Here is a 19,481-nt window from a genome sequence, read left to right on the forward strand (position 1 = left end):
GTGTGCGCGCGCGTGCGTGTGTGTGTGTGCACACGCGTGCGTGCGTGTGTGCGTGCGTCTGTGCGTGCGTGTGCACGCGCGGGTGCATGCACATGTGCGTACACGGAAGGCAGATGTCTCAAACAATTGGGCAGTAACCAGCTGAAGACTGTCCGGAGTCATGTCCCACTCCCCTGCCCCTGCGCACCTGCAGGCGGCCCACGCTCTCAAGGTAGCAGCCGAGCAGCAGCGGCAGGGCGCGTGCGTGCGCGTGAACTTCCTGACTCGTTGCTAAACCCGCCCCCTGGAAAGGTGCAGCTGCGCTCTGGGCTGCGCTCGGCGCCGACGCCGCCACCATTGAGGCAGATGGAGACGAGGCCCCGCAAGACGCAAACGCCAGCGCATGCTGCACCAGCCGCGCCAAGGGCACATGACCACCAAGCACAGCTGAGAGGTTCTCACGCACAGCGTTGGTGATGGCGCCTGGCAAAGCCAGAAAAGACTGGGCAAAGGAGCGGCGTTGCAGCGATGCAGGGATGTCTGTTCAGCACCGTGTGCCGCATAAGTTGTGTACAAAGTGTTTAAAGGCAAGAAGGTGATTGCAGCTGCTCGCCCTTTCCTTCTCGCTTGCGTCATCCACCAGCGCCCCCCTCCTACCTGTGCCGCAACGAGCTCCTCCCGAAGATGGCACTGCTGCATCGCGTCCTCACTGCCCTCCTGCCGCTCATCCTCCTTGCCATGCTCCTGGAAGACGGCCTGCTGCTGATGCAGCACAGAGCTGGCCTCTTGCACCATGGAATCAAAGGCGGTGTCTTTGGCGCCGTCCAGCAGCACCAAGCGGTCCACCACCTCAACAAAGAGGCTAGATTATTGGATGGACGAATTCAAGGGGAGGCGAGTTGCAAGGGAAATTAGTAGGGCAATGGCTGCTGCATGCCATGGAGTGCCCGTAGCTGTTGGCCATGGGACAGAAACTAGGCAATGACCTGATGGGGCCACGAAGCCAGCCGGTGCAACTTGCTGCTGCATGGCATGTCACCATCCGGATCGCTCATGCATACAGCACAGCCCAGGACCTGCATGCTGCACCTGGCATGGACTGTGGACGACAGGAGTAGAGGTAGGCTACCATTGCCTGCCGCCTCCAGCACCTGCGCCAGTGCGCTGATCGCATCAGCGGCCAGCCGCGCCAAGCCGACCAGGATTATGGGCGCCGCCGCGGCCTCCTTGTGCTGATGGGGCTGCTGCGCACGCTCGCCGCCCTCAGAGCCCTGCTGCTGCGAGGCTGTGTCCACGCCGTGATAATACACCATGGGCAGTATGGCTTCAGCCCTGCCGAGCAGCTCCTGCAGGGCGTAGGCGAGTCGTCAATCGCAGTGCGTGTTGAGTGCCAGTGGGCGCAGCGCTGCATTCAATTGCCTGTCACGCCGATCGGAGCTGTACGCACCTGGAGCACCTTGCACGTGCCGTCATGGTAGTCAAAAACACCTGCATGTGGCGATTTGAGGCATTTGAATTCGCAGGCCCGCGCAGAGGGCATGCACATGCTTCGCAGTGCCTCTTACGCCCTCCCGCGTGCCTTTGCTGCCTCGATCCCGCATGATCCTGTTCCGATCAGCCGTCACAGGTAGATATTCGGCGTTGCAGGCCTGCGGTGCGGTAAAGGAGGAGCAATGTTGATGGGCTGCGTGGTAAGCAGTTCAAGCGCGAGCCCCGCTGCTCACCAGCGCCATCCGCCCAGCCATAATCGCCATAATTGCTGTCCCTTAGCTGATCTTAAGGGCAGACCCGGAGGATCATGGCCGCGTGCGCCATGAATGACAGAAGCACTGCTGGATCGCTGCCAGTGGCTATATGTGGGGAGGCAGCCGCGCACGTCTAACAAGGCAATTTTCTGCAAGCGTCCAGCACGGCGAGTAATGCAGGCAAAGCCTGCTTCACAACAGAGTGCGCCGGTGACGCTCGCAGCACAGCCCACGAGTGTGCTTGGGCTCATGGGTCTCACTTGAGGCGCTGTGCCTCTGGAGCAAGAAAATGCAATTACATGGCATTCAGGACAACACACCGGCCCACGCCTTGCGGCTGGCGCGCATTTTTCAGCGCAGGCGGACAAAGTTTGACCAACATGGGCAAAGAAGGAGGTGGACCATCCCAGAGTCTACACACATCAGCCAGCACAGCGATTTGACTGTTCCGGTGCATTCACGTTTTGATCGCAGCGTACTTGTCAGGCCGAAACAGAGGACTCGTAAGTGGGGATGAGGTCTGCGCGAGGGCAGGGAGTGAGGGTTCGGACGAGCGCAACGGCTGCACAGCCCTGCACGAAACTGCATCCCAGCGCTTTGCAGAAGTCATCGGCAAAGCAGCGAGCAGCTGCATGATACACAACATCCTGCCAAACACTCACACTTGATGTTGATGAAGGCATCTTCGCCCCCGCGCTGCTCCAGCAGCTGCAGCGTGTCGCTGATCAGCTCCCCCAGGCACTCATAGTGCTGCTGTCCGTAGTCGATGCTGTCACCCATGTTCTTGTTCCTGGTGCAGAGCGTGAATTGGAATTACCACATATTGATCTGGTTTAAATTGATGAACGTGCATCACTCATCATTAATGCCACGGTCTGCTGGCAGGGCAATGCGACACCCAATCTCACGGGTGTGCGCACTGCACACACAATGCACCTGCCCCACCAGGCAACCATCCACACCCTCACTAGCCGCACACCTGTTGATGTAGATGTTGAGCACAGGCAGCAGCTGGCGGTAGTATGGCACCAGCGCCTCCCCCACCAGGTCGCTGCAGGCCACCAGCTTCTGCAGCAGCTGCAGCGTGATGCACATCACCGCGGGGTCGCGCGTGTTGAGCGCGGTCTTCAGGGGGATGATCAGCTGAGGGATAACAGGCAGCACACGCGCCCCGCCGGCCGCCAGCAGGTCCTCCACGCCCTTCACCGCCAGGAAGCGGTACGGGTCCTGGGGTTGGTGAGGAGCGCGGTGTGCGGGCGCGGACCAGTCGGTGGGTCAGCTCAGAACTGGGCCAGAACCAACCTGGCACGTGAACAGATGGCGGCGTCTGCGGCGCCTGTTGACAGACAACCTGCTCAGCACAGGCTGGCGACAGCACAGCATGCACACTCCTGTGTTCACCTGCTTTTCCCGAATGCCGTCAAAGAAGATAGGCAGATAGTGGTGGTAGTCCAGCTTGTCCAGCTCGACCTGGCGGCCGGGTCGGGGGGGGGGGGCGGGGGGGGCGCATCGGGCAGCATTGATGGTTGATACAGGCTCGCACGACTTCATGGCACTACCTTCACCACTGGTGCATTGCAATTTTGAAGCCTGCAGGCAGCCCCAAGCCCCAGCAGTGCTATCGCCCCGAGCCGTACCCCAGGCATGCACCTTCCACTTGATGGCGTTCTTGAAGCTCTTGTGATCGACGCTGATGGGCAGGTCTCCGCGCTCGTAGAAGCGGCGGAACGCGGTGTTGGGCGGGTTGTCGCGCAGCGTGGTGGCGCCCGCGCGCGGTGGCGAGGGCGTCTCGGTGGGCGCCGGGCCGCGAGCCTTGATGAAGTCGCCCTCGCCCTTGCGCAGGTAGCCGTGGGGGTCGGGCTTGGGGGAGGGGTACCTGGCCGCGGTGCGCGACAGTGTGTGTATTTATGGGGGGGCGTGGAGGGCGGCCGCCTGAGTGTATGTGTTGCTGTGGCAGCAACTGTTTGATTTGCTGCTGCGAAACGTCCCGTCACTAATGCAGCTGTAGATAGGACATCGCTGCAAGTCTGCTTTTCCCCAGAGGCTTATCATCTGCGAATAGGTGCGCTGTCGCCCGTCTCCCTGCGCGCCGCTCACTTGTATTGTGTCATCGCTTTTGACCAGCGTGGCAGCTCCTTAGGCGTCACGTTGAGCGGCTTGTGAGCACCCGGCCTCGTCTCAGACAGGTCGGTGATGTCGAAGCACTGGTGTTGATCAGGCGGGTGCAAGGACAGGGCATAGTCGACGAGGTGGGCCAAAATATTGTCCAGGTGACATCAAGAACGGTGGCGACACCGCTGCACTCCTTGCAATGCGTATCGAAGCGCCGGCAGACCTGTCGAGACCAAAACAAAGACACCATTGCAAGAGCATATCACAAGGGCCTGGTGGATGCGCAGTACAGTGCACACGCTGCGCAGCGACCGGCGCGCTCACCGAGCCTGTGCCTTCCATGTCCCGCTTGGGCTCCTGCCTGCCTTCAATCTTGATGTGCCGATGTAAACTCGTGTATAGCGCCCCAGCCACGTCGTGCTGGGCCATCTTTGCGCCGGGGTAGATGGCACGACAAGCAGATGGCAAGGACACGGGCCCCCTCAGCACCCGTGTTACGCGTCCGTAGATGCCACGCACTAACAAGCAGGCTATATACTACCGTCTCGATCTATGACACCTCAAAGGAGGCCTCGCAGAAACCGCTGCGATGCAGCACCAGAAACTTGGCGCAGAAATCGTATGCAAGTGCAAAACATATGTATCAAAGAACGTAATGTGAAATGATTAGAAGCCAACCATGGGAGGGGAACAGCCATCAGTGTGTGTGGTCAAACATGTTGAGCAGCATCCAGGCAAGAAAGGCGTTGGGGCGTTGCTGCACTCACCCCAATTGCTGCAAGCCTGCCTAAGCACACAGCTGTGGGATTCGTGTTGCAGCGGCACCACAGAATTTTCATGGCTGTGTTGTTCTTTCTCTTTGTGTAGCTCTGCAGCCAAGCAGCGCGGTGCTGGCTGTGTCGGCCTTTGCGGTGATATTTGGCCTGGGCGTTGCTGACCGTCGCTGCTATCCAACATCCAGCCACCACAAGAAACAATCCTTCCACACAAAGCCTGCAACACGAAGCCTGCAAAAATTATTACTTGGAGATATGAATTGCAAATCTTCGTGCAATCTCTGTACAACACATGCAAGCAGGAGCATGATGTGAGTGGGTTGAATGTTTGTCAGCCAGGACCAGCGCAGGAAAACAAGGCGCTGCTGCAGGCACAAAATGCAGCCGCGACCAAGAGAAAGGCTGCAGAACTACACAAATTTGGCGCCCTCAGGATCCAGCCGCACCACCACCTTGCTGTTGATCTCCAGCTTGCCTTCGCTCCTGAATGCCGCCGCCATCGCATCTGCCACGCGTGCCCCCACCCCTGCGTCAGACACCACTGCCACAGCCGTCGGGCCAGCACCGCTGATCGTGCAGCCGTATGCACCGGCCTCCTTGGCTGCGGCCTTGACCGCGATCATGCCAGGAATCAGCGGCGCACGCACCGGCTCTACGATGCAATCGCTGTCCAGGGCGCTGCCCAGCAAGCGCGCATTTCCTGCAGCAACACACGAGGAGGAGCAGCCGTGGAGGGTTTGGTGGCTACCGCCGAGGTTGCGCAACGGGCATACACATGAACACACCAAAGATGACGCATTGCATACTTGTCAACCCCGACTCCCCATGGCAGCTGGCGCCAGCAGACGCCACTGCCACCGCTATTAGCCGACCCACTGCCCTCCCACTTGCAAGTGCCCTGCCCTCACCCTGCAGGATGGCAGCCACCAGCGCGCCGCCTTGGGTGCTGTTGTGGATCATGCTCTTGAAGGGCACGTCCCGCGGCAGCACAGCGCGCATCTGCTTGGTGGGCGCCTCGAACAGCGGGTTGACCAGCACAAAGTAGAGCGGGTCCGACCCACCAAACGGCAGCCGCACCAGCTCCAGGGGGTCGCAGCTCCTGGGGCCGGCCAGGGCGTGAGGGGGGACGGAATGTGGGCAGACTTGTAAGCATTGCAACTGAAGCTCAAGGTGACGGCGGGTCAAGCCGGCTCCCTCTGCTCGTCCATGGCTGCGCCTGCACCCCGCTGCTGTGTCGGGGTTGGGGGTATGATCGGCAGTCTAAACCCCTGCCTACAAGCCCTGCCCCTCCTTTATTGCAGGCACTGGTGGCCGATGTTGGTCGTACGAAATGCAGTCACGCCCACCTGACGAGCACGAACCCTCCCAGCAGCGAAGGCCCCACGTTGTCGGCGTGGTAGCCACTGACAGCCGCCTCACTGGCCAGCCCCGCCAGCACCAGCTCGTCCTTTGACACAGGGCTGCCGAACAGTCCGTTGACTGCCCAGGCCGCCGCCGCTGCGCTCGCCGCGCTGGACCCCATGCCACTGCCGAGGGGCAGGCCCTGCATGGGACGTACACATGCCAGGCCCAAGCTCACATCTTTTCGCTTTTGATTGCCCACATGCCGTCTCTCCAACATGGTGCCAGGGTTCAGGCAGCACCATGTTACCAGGGTTCAGAGCACGCAGTCAACAGCAAGCACAGTTGACCAGCACAACGAGTTGAGCAGAGGCACTAGAAGCAAGCGGTCAAAGCGCACCTTGTGGAGCGTCAGCGCAACGCCACAGGAGGGCTGCCCTATGAGCTTGAGGGTCTCTATGGCAGCGATACCTATGCAGTTGTCTGCTGCATTGAGGCTCAGCCTGCCGTTGTCGCCCTCGATCTTGTCGATCACCACCTTGCCAGGCTGGTCTGGCAGCACTCGGGCGGTCACGGTGTCCCCCTCGCCCTGTGATGAATGGCAACATCAATTGTTACTTCCGGAACAGGAACCGCCTCCTGAGGGCCCATGCAAGCCTCATACGCACCTCCACGGCGCAGCCAAGCCAGTCGAAGCCAGGTCCCAGGTTTGCCACCGTCGCGGGAGCAAACGCGGTGCACTCCTTCTTGACTGGATCAATGTACACCTTGCCGCCTGCCACCGCAGCCCTGGTCGACACAACTGGACGGCGACACCGGTACTGAGCGTGCGAGGCGATGCCTCCCGCTGGGCCGCTGGCACGGATCTGCTGCTGCATTATGATATCACTGCGTGGATCTCGATCGCGAAGGGGCCTGTGATCCGTGATCTGCAGTCTGCAAATCGTGCAGCGTGCAGCAGCAATGGTGGACCGCAGCTAATGATGCATGATTCAATATCGCTCACAAAGGTTCTTATTTTCTGACTCCTCGTTTTGCTGTTGGGCGCGGCCCTCTCGCTGCTCGTGCTGGTTGCGGCGGGCGGAGTCACCCACTGGGCGATTTTGCTGCGTATGCAGCGGCGCTGCATGAGTACAGCAGAATGGGTCAACAGAACCCAGCTGCTGGATATAAATGTGCCGAACGGCATAAAAAGCAGAACTCACGGCAGGAGGAGAGGACCTCACATGATCACAGTGAAAGTCCCACTTGTGAGCCGGTTGACTTGACTGGTTGACAAACGGCTTGTCCGCGAGTCAACAGCAGGCCGCAATCAAAGCGGAGTGGTGGCCCTTGACCTTGTTACCCTGAAGCATCCACGGCACCTTCTTGAAGTCAATAATGTGACCTGCAAGATCTCATGTTGGATAGAAGGTGGGTGCACGGTTGTATTTGCTTGGGTGCATCGTGCACTGGCATCTGCGCAACTCCCCGGTAACGTGGGACTTCACCATTCACCCTTGTTTGGCACACGCAAGTCAGATCCAAGTGATATTTACTGATGGCACGAAGCCTCTTGGAGGTCATACTGACATCACTAAGAATGTTCCCATACAAAGAGCACGTGCTGCACTCTGCTCTGCCACCCTAACATCCTTATCCCGCCTAATAATATGTTGCATGTAGGCTCAAAGCAAGGCATTCCCTTCATCAAGCAGGTTGCAATGGTGTATACCAATACAACAATAGAATACCTGGAGCACGATTGCAATCACTTTCGAGGACTGGTCAATCTCTTGAGCCCCCACACATTGATGCACCCGGCATTCCAAGTTGAGGCGGCCACACCAAGCATGAGGAAGCATTGCATACGAGCAAAACAATTACAGGAAGCTCGCGCGGTGCGGCGCGGCCGCCTTGCGCCGGCTGATGCTGCTGCGGTTGTGCGTGTCGAGGCTGCTGGCCGGCTCGGATGGGGCCGAGGCCTGTGGGCCCCCTCCCTCGCCTTGCATGTGCCCGCAACCCCCACACAAGGCCGTCGTCAGGCTTGCATTGATCCCCGCAGGCGCGCGCCAGCAGCCCGTGTGCACCCCAGTCATCATCTGGGTGTACAGAGCCAGGGACTGCGCGTCGCCGCCCGCCGCTGCTCCGGCCAGCGCCGCCATCGTGTCTGGCGGCAGCAGCGGTGCCTGCACCGGCACCTGCGCTGGTGTCATCATTGCTGCCAGGACTGGTGCCTCGACCCCCGCGACCAGGTTTGGCACAAAAAAGCCGCTGCCAGTGGCGGCATGGGCGCCATCTGCAACGCCTGCTGGGAGGGTCAGGGGCGGCAGCTGTGTGTTCGTGTGTATCTGGTGCGGGAGCCACGTGGGCGCTCCCAGCCCCCTTGCTGCGGGTGGTGGCGAAAACATGGCCAACCCCGGGTGCGTCAGCTGGCTGTTGGTGGCTTCTGGCTTTGGATCCAGAAAATGATTGAGTAGCGGCTGTGGCTGGCCCGCCAGTGTTGTGGAAGGCAAGAGCCCGCCGCCGGGCAGGAGCAACGGCAGCGGCCAAAGCGGGCCCTTGGACAGCGCCGCAGCTGTCTTTGGGCTGAGGATACCCGCGCTCGTCACACTTGCCGCCGCGGCAGCAGCCACTGCAGAAGATGTGTGTTGCGCCTTGGCTGTCCCTGCCGCTGTGAGCTGTGCTGACGCGTTGTCCACACTGCCGTGCTCTCGTCTGCTCCGCTTGGCGAGTGCCGCTGTCGCCTGTGCAGTGGCGCCTGCTGCAGCTGCGCCGCGTTTCACGCCCCTGCCGCGCCCCTCGCTGCCGGCCCTGCTGCCCGCTCCTCCACCTATGCCCCGACCTCTCCTCATGCCCCTGGCGCCACTGCTCTTGCCGACGTCAGCGTCGCACTCCTCATCACCCCCGCGTGCCCCCCTGCCTGCCGCCAACGCCGCCTCGCGCCTTGCAGCTGCCACCGCTCGGCTGCCGGCGCCACTGGTTCTGTGGGCTTGGGGCCCAATGCCGCCAGCAGGGCGCTGCGCCTCGGCTTGGTCGGCCTGCAGCAGCATGGCCGCAAACTGGGGGTCGAGGTGCCCAAACTTGCACCTGGCGGTGGAACGGCCAGCAAGTGGAGGTGTTGCCAAGTAAGCGCCCTCTCTGCAGCAATGCAGCTCGCGATATGAGCCACAGCGAGGTCTGCGCGGCGCTGCGCTGCGCTGCGCGAGCCACGCTCACCGCAGGCAAAGCTGCAACAGCACACCGTGCGGCAGAGCTGCGATGCACACGCGGGTGCCCCGAGGCTGCCCATCCACCTGCAAAACACCCTTTGCTCAGTTGGCACTGCCCAACCCGCGCATCCCCTGCCCAGCCCCGTCTGCTTAAAAACCATCTAAGCCCCCCCCCCCCAATCTGGCAAGCACCCCTCCTCCCAACCACCAAACCAACCCTCACACCAACGCTCTCGCCCCACCCACCTCAGGGAGCAGTACCGCGAGTCCTCCCCCATCAGCACACGCCCGTCCACCACGCATCGCGCGGCCACGCGGCCCCCTGGCATTGCCCTGCCGTTTGCGCCTCCCCAGCCGCTGGTTGCTGCCGTCTCCCTGGCCTGCTGCTGGGGTCTGGGCCTTATGAAGATCACGGGGTGGCCGTTGATCGTGTAGGGCTGCACGCCTGGAGGTGGGTTCAGCAGCAGGGAAAGGCGCTCGAGCAGTCATTGTTGGAGGGCAAATGCCCAGCTGACATTGCAGGCATCTGGCTGATGACAGAACGCAGTGGTCGGCGGCCAGGCAGGGTGCGGCCAAGCTCACACATGATATATGCGCCCCTGTAGATTTTGCCTCTTACTGCGCCCACCGGAGACGTCGATCAGATGTGCCGCCGCGTCCAGCCTCAGGACGTCTTGGTAGGTGGAGCGGCGCACCTTTGGGGAGGGAAGAACAGAGCAAGGGTTGTTTTAAGCACAAGTGCTATAGCAGGGGGTGTGAAATGCGGCTTGATGATTTGTGTTTTTGTCAAACTGCCAGTGGGCGATTATTCTGAGGTGCTGACAGGTGTTGGCTCAGGTGATGATCTCAACATGTCCTCGGGGGCATGAGGCGGCAAGCGAAGGGGACAGGCCACAGCGCAATTCGTTGCTCCTTCCGGTGACGACCGCAACGGAGGCTCACGACCCTGCGTTAAAGCTGCCGTTTTCAACCACACAAACTTATTGCACCTGCAGCACATAGTGGTCGCTGCGCTGGGGCTCTTGGGCGCAGGCGGAGCATATGGGGCCGGCGGCCGGATCGGAGACGTCAAAGAAGGTGGCTTGGTTGACACCTGATTGCATTTCATGGGGGAAATGGTGGTTTGTTGGTCAGATCCTGCCATTATTTGATGAAGCAGAGTTGGGTGATTAACCGATGTTGGTGTTTGAACAATAGGGTTCAAGCCCCTGTCAGCATCGCCTAGGCCACCTGTGGACCCTTCAACATCGGCCGCCCGCCCTCACCCCTGCGCGCCGCTTCGCAACGCTGGCAGGGACTGAAGAACCCCGTCGTGGTGGTGATGGCCAGCAGCCACTCGCGCCTTGTGGGGTCAAGAGCAGCGGCGCTGCCCTGGTCGCCGCTGGTAGACAGGTCGCCAGCAGCCAGGGCCGACAGAGCAGCGCCCCCACCCGCAGGGGGATTGCTGCTCCCTGAGCCCTATCCAGGCGCTCCTCTTGTATCAGACTGCGTGTTGGCCAGGGCTGCAAGGGCCTGCTGCTGAAATGTTGGCTGCTGCTGGTGCTGGGACCTATTGCTGAGACTGCAGCCGCCGAAGACGCCGCCACCGTCCCTGCCACTGCTTCCCCGGCCACCGCCGAGGGTGCTGTCCACCAGCCAATTACAGCCATAGACTGCATCAATACCAGCAAATGTTGGCGGCAGCAGTTGCCCTGCGTTGCCGCCCACAAAGGCGCCTGTGCGGGGCCCAGGCTGCTGCTGTGACCAGGGCGTCCCCGCGGCGATGGAGAGGGGCGGCGGCCTCACTGTCATTTGAGGCAGCAGCGGCGCCAGATGCGAAGGTACCGCGAAGGGCGTGGCAGCGCGGTACGCAGCTGCGCCAGCGTTGGCAATTGGAGGCGGTGGCAGCAGCGCCGCGGCCATGATCTGCTGCAGGCTGCTTGCGCCCCCACTAGCCCGGCCCGTCAGCAGCGACGCAGCACCATGCTGCAGCGAGGTGCGTGGGCCCTGCGCCCCAGCGCCATCGCAGACGGCCATTACCGCCGCTGCCGCTGCCGCTGTGGGCCCCCAAGGCGAGGCAGCATACAGCTCAGCTGCACCACTTGCCCCAACAAGCAGCTGCGCTGGGTCAAGCTGCAGCTCACCATCCTGCAGCTGCTGCTGCTGCTGCTGCTGCTGCTGCTGCTGCTGCTGCTGCTGCTGCTGCTGCTGCTGCTGCTGCTGCTGCTGCTGCTGCTGCTGCTGCTGCTGCTGTGCAGTCGCAGCAAGATGCCGCCTTTGAAGGAGCTGCTCAAGCTCAAGCTGCTGCTGAAGCTCAAGCTGCAGCTGTTGCTGCTGTTGAAGCAGCACCTGGTGCTGCAGCCGCTGCTGCTGCTGCTGCTGCTGCTGCTGCTGCTGCTGCTGCTGCTGCTGCTGCTGCTGCTGCTGCTGCTCATTCTGCTGCTGCTGCTGCTGCTGCTGCTGCTGCTGCTGCTGCTGCTGCTGCTGCTGCTGCTGCTGCTGCTGCTGCTGCTGCTGCTTCCCAATCAACAAACGTGGTGGAATTCGCGCCGCGGGAGCAGGAGCACCAGCTGAGCTGAGCATTGGGGCATGGATGCCAAGCAAGGTGTGCAGGCCAGCAGGGAGCGCAGCCACGGCAGCGAAAGAGCCGCTTGCTGCTGCTGATCCTGCTGCTGCTGCGTCGCCGCCGCCGCCGCCGCCGCCGCCGCCGCCACTTCCAATGCTGCCGCTGCCGGGTGGCCATGGCTTGAGCGGGCTTTGAACGCCGTCCCCCTCCTCCTCTGAGGGCTCGCCATGAGCTGAGCTAGACACCTGGAACCCAGCTAGAGCGCCCTGTGGGTGCGCAGCCACCCGGCTACCGCCTAAGCAACCACCATCACACATGCTGGCGGCGCCCTCAGACTCAGAGCAGCCACCTGCTGCCGCCGCGGCTGCAATTGGGGCTCCGCCAGGCACAGCACCGAGGTGCCATGCAGGGGCATGGGGCCCAAACAGGTTAAGGTGCATGTTGTTTCTGCTTGAATTGATCTTGAAGTGATGGGATAAACTGAGCACACGCAGCACGCCCGAGATCCCTACGACATGCTATGCACGAGCGAATGTCGCCGCAGCGCCTGCAATTGTCAATGAAGCGTCATACAACACTATATTATTTGACAGAGCGTGATCAGGGATAAAACAAGGCGCAGACTCCGGCTGACGCGCGCCGATCTCGTTGCCAATCCCAATGAGCCTCTTGCACCCTCCACGAGCTTACATTCAATCGTGTGACTCATCCCAAATCTATTTATCAGGCATAGAGATCATTCATCAACAGTCGCCGCGCCAAGCGGCGTTTTTCACGCTATACATCAAAGGTAGCGCTGAAACAGGCGCTACACCAGCACACACAGCACTGAAAGAGGTGCTGCCCTCAAATTACAGCTGCGGAGGCTGCGCCGCACCGGCTGGTCACCATTGTCGCCTCGCGCTGCCAGGCCTGAAAATCAAGCACGGGCGCCCCGCCTGGCATCCCCTTTTCCGCGTTCAAGGAGGACCATGCGGGCCTTCAAAGTGCTTCCAGCGTGCTTGGTGCCGCTGCTGGTGGTGGCCGCGATCGTGCCTAGTGGAGGTTCGTGCGCCAACCTTGGAGCTGCCGGAAGCTGCAGACCTTGTTGCTGACTGGGCAGTAGCAGGCGGCCGCCGCCGTGCCTTGGATACACAACCATAATGGATTGGGATGCAGCTTGGAGGCCCAACTCACCCCCCACATTGTCAACCCGGTCGGCTCACCGCAGTGTACGCGAGGCATCCACACAAAACGCTGAGAACCAGGCCGACAGCGACCTCCGCTACTCCTGCTGCTGCTGCTGGTGCGGCACTCAGCGCATGGCACCTTGATGCCTCAGCATCTCCGCCTGGCGACATGAAGGCGATGGCCAGTGCCCACGCTCTGCCGGTGGAGCCTGCGATCTCCTCCGGCCGGTCGCTACTGGAAGTTCGCCTGTCGGCACGCCTGGTCAGCGGCACCAGCACCAGGTCAAGCGAGGCCAGCGGTGCCAACGGCAGCGGTGCAGCCGAAGACCCACGTGCCTCTATGAACGGTCCGGCTGACATTGACGGCGTCGAGGTGGGCGTTTTGCTGGGTTTGATCGGCTCGCAACCCTGCCTCACATGGCATGCAAAACCTGCATCAACCCTGGAAAGGCGTCAGCTCGTTCAACATTATTGGGGTTGCATGCAAGATTCGTCACCACTGCACACGCATGCGTTCATACAACTCAGTGTTCGTCCAGCTTGAACATGTCCGCACACACCTGCCCGTGGACATTGCGCCAGGCGGCATCCTTTGGTGTAGCTGGTGGCTGGCAAAAAGGCACAAGCAGCCCAACGCTCAGCAGCCCCGGGGCCACTGACACAAACAACAAAAGTGGCGAAGCCGACAGCACAAGCAATGCCGGCAAGACCGGCAGTGCCGCATCAGGCAGTGGCACAGCTCCGGGTCTCAGCTCTGATTGCCCGGAAGGCCAATTGACCGCAGCTCTTGTGGCGCAATGTGCCACTTCAGTGCGGCGCTCACCCTCACCAAGCGGCCTGCCGTGCTCGGTGCCAGCATCGGTGCGCCCCGCGGGCACTCTCACAGTCGACCCGCGCCTGACCGCGGCGGCTCAGAAGCACGCTGATTTTCTGTCTGCCGCCGCCAGCGGCCCCAGCAGCTCTGGTGCCAACGGCAACACGCCCCTGCAGCGCGTGACTTCAGAAGGCTTCCCCGTGAAAAAGGTGGCGGAGGTGCTGGCGTCTGGCAGGACAAGCGTGCGGGACGTGGTCTACAACTGGATGTGCGGTCAGGGGGAGAGGGACCAGCTTATGGTGAGCGGGGCCTGCATGCTGGGAGCCGGGCACTTTGCACAGGTGCTGCGGCCGTGTGTGAAGCTTCGTTGCCGGGGTCCCTAGGGCTGTGATCACGTGCGAACAGCAGCCGGGGTGACACCCGCATCCATGTGCACGATGCATGCGTCCATGCATGGGTGCATGGATGCATGGATGAATACATGCAGCATGCATGTGCGCATCCCTACAGGCTTGCTTGATTGCCGCATGCTGCACTGCATGCGAATCATGCAAACAGGCGAGCCCCCCGGCGTCATAAACCCAACAACTTGCCACCATGCCTCGAAATCCAGGCGTGCGGCATGGACTCTGTGGGGGCGGGAGTGGTGGCCGCCAAGGATGGCAGCCCGTCTTACGTCGTCTTGGAGCTTGCCTGCTCAGGGGACAAGGGCAGCTGCGACTGCTGATGCTGGCTGCCACAAAGGCACTTCCAAACTCGATGTGTGGGGATCCATGGTGCCAACCTCGGTTTTTGGAATGCGGCCTTGGCTGATCATTTGCTGCAATTTCATTCCAGTGCCCCATTTCCTATACACACCGGAAGTATAGCAAGCGTGCAAACACTGTCCAGGACCTTCCGAAGTTAACAGCTCGGCAGTGGGTTGGCCTCCCCTGTGTTTTGGGCAAATTTGGCAAAGAGGGCCACCCCTGCATGCATAAAGGTCATGCATGAGAGCATGACCCCAGAAAATGATGGCAGGCATCCTATGAGTGATGGTATGAGTCAAGGCGCTCGCGCCGTCCTATTTTCTCCCCCCCCCCCAGGCGCCATGGATTTCGCCCTGTCCTAACACTCCCCGCCCACCTCACGCTTGCTGCATCGATGATGGTGCACGCCATCTCATTGTGCAAACGAACGAAAGATTATTGCCGCATCGGTGGCCTCAAAGAGGATGCACCAAGTAGCGGTTGTGTGCGGGCGCCATGCTTCCCTGCTCTGTGTGTAGAGATGACCACGCACCTGACTGGTCCCCTGCTTGCTTGCTGTTTGCCAATCTGTCATACTTGCATTGTAAATTCATGCAGTACTCGCAAATGAAGCGCAGGAGTTTGATATCAAATGAATCAGGAATGCCTATGTTGCAGTTGCTGTTGCAGCTGCTGTACTGCCGGTACATTAGATGTTACTATGTTGTTTGCGCCGGCCAGTTACGCACCATGCACCAAGCGCGACGACGGGTGACGTACTCAGGCGCCTACAATATCATGGGCGTCGAGTTGCGTAGTTTGTGTGGCAGCATACTGTATCGTTCAAACGCTAGTACCCACACCCACGCTGAGATCCCGCGATCTGATATCATACGTAACGTGTGTCCCAGCTTCGTGTCCTACATTTAGATCAATGTGATGGCGCCTAAGGCAAAGCTTAAGGCCCTCACGAGCCGTGCAAAGCACGAAGCACTGGGTGAAGAGCCCCGCAACAGTTTTGTACACTTGAACTCCTATGTCTTCGTCCTCACATCGATCGTCTTTGCTGTGCTTGGGTGGCAGGTTGCTACCTGGCCAGCCAGGGGCACCAGCAGTGTGGCTGGCATGGTTGTGCCCGATTGCAGCAGTGGCCCCAACGCAGCGGGATGGGTGCCACCCTGGCTGGCGCGGCTGACGGGCAGGGATGATGCCGTGCCTCGCCTGATCAAGTGGCTTGAAGGCGGTGGCGTGAACACGAGCGCCATGCGCATTAGCACGTCTGGCGGGATGCGAGGCCTCGAGGTGGGGCCGGAACGGCAGGGGCGCAGCAGGTTCGCGGTCGCAAGTGGCAGCACAGGAAGCAGACCTGAAGCATGAGGTTGGCATGCAATTTTCATTAGTGATTTTGGAATGTTGCCTTCTATCCTCCGGTGCTCTATGGCACTCCTGCGCCATGAGCCTGTTCCCGCCACCTCGATGTGCCGCGCGCGTCACCAGGCGACGCGCGCTGCTGTGGCTGGTGACGTGCTGCTGTCACTCCCGACTGCGTTCTGCCTATCCATCACTACCTGCACCCACGGGTGAGCTTGTGAGCTGAAACACAACAGGAACAGGTTTAGATCCTGCCGGGTGCATGGCCATTGTTGAGGGGCACTGTTTGCAGGGCAGCCTAGCCAAGCGGCACCCCATGCGCATGCTGCAAACGCCGTTTGATGAGGCCCTGCGCCAGCATGCCTCCTCCGCCGCCCCACCCTGCTGCACCCCTGGCAACCCAAACACAGTCTGGCGCTCGCGCCGCGCCTGCAGCAGCTGCGTGGCCTGGGCGGCGACGACGAGGACGTGGTCGTGGTGGCGGACGCGCTGGTGCTGCTGGCCGAGGCGCTGGTGGCGGGGGAGGCCAGCCCCTGGAGCAACTTCTTGGAGACGCTGCCGCGCGAGTATGACACGCCCCTCAACTACACGTGAGGGGCTGCTTTACGGGGGGGTGTGGGGGCGGGGGCGCCAGGCCGGCAAGAGGGGCATGCGGAGGCGGTGCGTGCGCTGAGGGATGCTGACGGCGCAGCTGAGCGGAGGCCTGGGCGGCTGTTGCACGTCAATGCAGATTGGTGGTAAATTTGCATTTATAACTCTGTCTACCCTCACTCCACCCCCTCCCGTCCTAGATCCCCGGGCTGCTCCGCGCTCCTGGAGGCGTTGCCATGCCTGGCTGACGCAGCGCAGGGCCGCCGCAACGCACTCCTGCGCGCGCTCCCAACCGTGCGCGCCGCGCTCCAGGCGCTGCCCGGCGGCGCGTTGGTCCGCCGCATGAGCGACTGCGCGCTGCTGTCGGCGATGACGTGGGCGGCCGCCGCGACAGGCACGCGCATGCTGGCGCTCTCGGCGCGCGACGCGACAGAGGCGTCCGCGGCGCGGTTCGGCGCGGGGAGCGGCGGCGCGGCGCGCGTGCGGCTGCCGGGGTGGATGCCGGACGTCGGTGTGATGGTACCCCTGGTAGACCTGCTGAACCACCCTGGCCCGGGGCAGCTGGTGAGCCAGGGGGTGCAGCGGGGTGGGCTCGGCGGAGGCGAGGGCGGGGCATCGCTAGGCTGAGGCCCTTCAGCCTAATGGGCATTGAAGACAGCCTGCCTGTGTCGCGCAATGCGCTGGTTAGAGCAGGGTAGCGGGGCGCCCGGAAGCCGAGGCGGCGCAGCCTCGAGCCCTTGGTGGCATGGGGCTGCACCTCTCGCGCTCACCAGGCCTCGCCGCCCTGCGGCCGCTACACGCCGCGTCAGGCCAACTGCCGCGTCGACGGCACTGCGTCCGCCTTCACCGTCACCGCCACGCGCGTCATCTCCCCGGGTGACGCGCTGCTGTTCGACTACCGCCTGATGGAGAGCTCGTACTGCAACTGGCGGTGGCTGCTGGAGTACGGCCTCACACTGGAGGAGACAGGGGAGGACGCTGCCGCCACCGCTGCCACTGCTACCGACGTCGGAGATGGGGGTGGCGGCCGCGGCAGCGGGCTGCAGCTGTACGACCAGCGCGGCGAGCCTGTGGAGCCGGCGGAGCCAGAGGCGCCCGCAGCGGAAGCCACGGCGGTGCCAGCGGTTGCTTACGACAAAAACGGTGACCCCATTCCGACGGAGGAGGGCGGCGGCGCGGCTGCGGGGGCTGATGGCCGCGCAGCTGCTTTGCCGCTGCGGCCGCTGGACTGCTTTGGGTTCCGCCTGTCACTGGACGAGCTGCTGCAGCAAAACGGCAGCAGCGGCGGCAGCAGCGGCGGCAGCGCGACTGAGGCGGGCCTGGCGGACGCTAGGAGCGCCGCTGCGGCGCGGCTCACGGCGGCGGGTCTGGGGGAGGCGCTGGACGCGGAGGTGCGCGGCGGCCGCATCGACGCGGGGCTGCTGCGGTGGATCGGCATAGCCCTCGGGACGTTCCGGGACGTCGGGGCCGCGGGCGCAGGCCGGGGCCCCCGAGGCGCCGAGGACGAGGCCGCGCTCCTGCAGCGGCTGCAGAGCATACAGGGCGCCGCCGGCCAGCTGGCGGACGTGCTGCGGCGGCGCCGCCCGGCGGCGGCGGCGGCGCTGGCTGCTGCGCCGGCGGCGGAGTGCGGCCAGTGCCCGCGGCTGCCGGCCGTGGTAGGGGCGGCCCTGGGGTCGCTGGACGCAGCGGTGGTGCGGCTGTCAACGCTAGCGGCGGACGGGGAGGCACTGGGCCGGGTGTTCACGCAGCCATGGCTTGCGGCGCATCACCGACGCCAGCAGCAGCAGGGCGAGCGGTAGGTGGTGGCGCGCATGGCTGTGCCGCATCTGTGGCCTGACTCCATAAATGTGTGCTTGCACAAACAGCCGGCAAGACAGCACAAACTGAACACAACATGGGGCATGGGGCTGCTGCTGAGCCAGGGGTGAACTGTACACAAAGGGCACCGGAGGGAACCTGCATGATCGCAAAATGTGATGGTGCCAGCTGGGAGGGGTCCCCAGTCAGCAGGTATGCAGCTGCAGGCCTGCCCTCCCTGCAAGTGGGGAATGCCATATGCTGCACGTCCGCGGGGTGGTTCTGCCCCCCGTTCACCAGCCCTGCTTGAGCTGCTGCATGTTTACTTGGGGCCTTGTGGATTCTTGGGGGCGCCAAGCCCTACTTCATTCAGAACGTTATGACTGCAAAGGTGCCTGCTGATCTGCCCTTTGATTGGCCGCTGAACTTCTGGCCGCCATTGTCCAGGCACCTGCGCGTTTGATGCCGGCAAACTGCACTTGCAGCAGATCAATGCCCTTCTCCTGACATATCAGGGAGGGATTGAACATGAACTGCTTTTGCCTTTGACCGCGCGAGTATCTTTGACTGCTGGAACACACCCTGCGTAACGTTACATGTGAGAGAATGGAGCTGGCAGCCTCAAACCACCCCAGCAGAGGATTAGCTTACCGACCCCAAGTGCCAACGATTTTGCAGCCAGGCCTGCATTTCAGGACAGACGGGTATCTTTATACACTGCAGTACGTGTTGTACGGGATGCACGCCAACAGTACTCAAACTACACAAAACACCTGGCGGCCTCCCAGGTGGATCACAGCAGCAAAGGAGCGCACACTCTGATGAGCGGAAAGAAGTTCCCCTGTGCCTGGCGTCACCGCAGCAGGCCGCCGTCCTTGATGGCCCCCACTAGCTGCTTGACGCCCCCCAGGGTGTGATGCTTCAGGCCTAGGCTGACCGTCAACGGCCTGTGTGTGTGGAAGAGTGTGGGTGGTGTGCAAGAGTGAGGTTGCAGGTGTGTGTGTGAGGGTTCGTGATTCTGCAGGTTGAGGGTGTACGTGCGAGGGTGTGTGGTTGCGTATGTCATTGCATGTGTGTGTGTGTGTGTGTTTGTGTGTATGTGTGTGTGTGTGCGCGCGCGCGTGGTGCAGCAGGTGTACAAATGAGTTAGGCACATCAACGCTGTCGCGCTGCTTGGTGCCAGCGCAGCGGGCATACGCCGCACCTGCTGCAGTAAGGGTGAGCCGCTTTATGCAGCCTAACCCGCCCCAATGCAAAGCTACCGCCACGAACAGCGGTATGGCTTCGAGCGCGGCGCAACAGCCCACCCCAATTACCCCCCC

The 19,481-nt window shown here is 62.1% G+C and overlaps 5 protein-coding genes across 5 annotated transcripts in view; 2 read left to right on the top strand and 3 right to left on the bottom strand.

Moving 5' to 3' along the window:
• Positions 1 to 2,206: 2,206 nt before the first annotated feature.
• Positions 2,207 to 3,835, bottom strand: MNEG_0432 (putative Parkin coregulated like protein; the record flags this gene model as incomplete). Its single annotated transcript, XM_014051084.1, has 6 exons — positions 2,207 to 2,244; positions 2,387 to 2,514; positions 2,704 to 2,951; positions 3,126 to 3,194; positions 3,375 to 3,600; positions 3,822 to 3,835. The coding sequence occupies 6 exons, from the start codon at positions 3,833 to 3,835 to the stop codon at positions 2,207 to 2,209; spliced, it is 723 nt and encodes a 240-aa protein (XP_013906538.1).
• Positions 3,836 to 5,022: 1,187 nt separating this feature from the next.
• On the bottom strand, positions 5,023 to 6,831 carry MNEG_0433 (homoserine kinase; the record flags this gene model as incomplete). Its single annotated transcript, XM_014051085.1, has 5 exons — positions 5,023 to 5,312; positions 5,521 to 5,711; positions 5,959 to 6,155; positions 6,354 to 6,542; positions 6,622 to 6,831. 5 exons carry the CDS (start codon positions 6,829 to 6,831, stop codon positions 5,023 to 5,025), a joined length of 1,077 nt encoding a protein of 358 aa, XP_013906539.1.
• Positions 6,832 to 11,106: 4,275 nt separating this feature from the next.
• MNEG_0434 (hypothetical protein) lies at positions 11,107 to 11,697 on the top strand (the record flags this gene model as incomplete). The annotated part of the gene is made up of 1 exon (XM_014051086.1): positions 11,107 to 11,697. The coding sequence occupies one exon, from the start codon at positions 11,107 to 11,109 to the stop codon at positions 11,695 to 11,697; it is 591 nt and encodes a 196-aa protein (XP_013906540.1).
• Positions 11,698 to 15,687: 3,990 nt separating this feature from the next.
• On the top strand, positions 15,688 to 18,161 carry MNEG_0435 (hypothetical protein; the record flags this gene model as incomplete). The annotated part of the gene is made up of 5 exons (XM_014051087.1): positions 15,688 to 15,702; positions 15,898 to 15,980; positions 16,182 to 16,361; positions 16,563 to 16,926; positions 17,136 to 18,161. The coding sequence occupies 5 exons, from the start codon at positions 15,688 to 15,690 to the stop codon at positions 18,159 to 18,161; spliced, it is 1,668 nt and encodes a 555-aa protein (XP_013906541.1).
• Positions 18,162 to 19,012: 851 nt separating this feature from the next.
• MNEG_0436 (hypothetical protein) overlaps positions 19,013 to 19,481 on the bottom strand; it is a gene marked incomplete at both ends in the record, with an annotated part of 1,141 nt that continues 672 nt past the window's right edge. The window contains one exon of the mRNA XM_014051088.1: positions 19,013 to 19,106. Coding sequence (XP_013906542.1) covers positions 19,013 to 19,106 — 94 coding nt within the window. The remainder of the gene's footprint in view (positions 19,107 to 19,481) is intronic.

The sequence above is a fragment of the Monoraphidium neglectum genome (genome assembly GCF_000611645.1).
Source record: "Monoraphidium neglectum strain SAG 48.87 unplaced genomic scaffold scaffold00034, whole genome shotgun sequence".
Lineage (NCBI taxonomy): Eukaryota > Viridiplantae > Chlorophyta > Chlorophyceae > Sphaeropleales > Selenastraceae > Monoraphidium > Monoraphidium neglectum.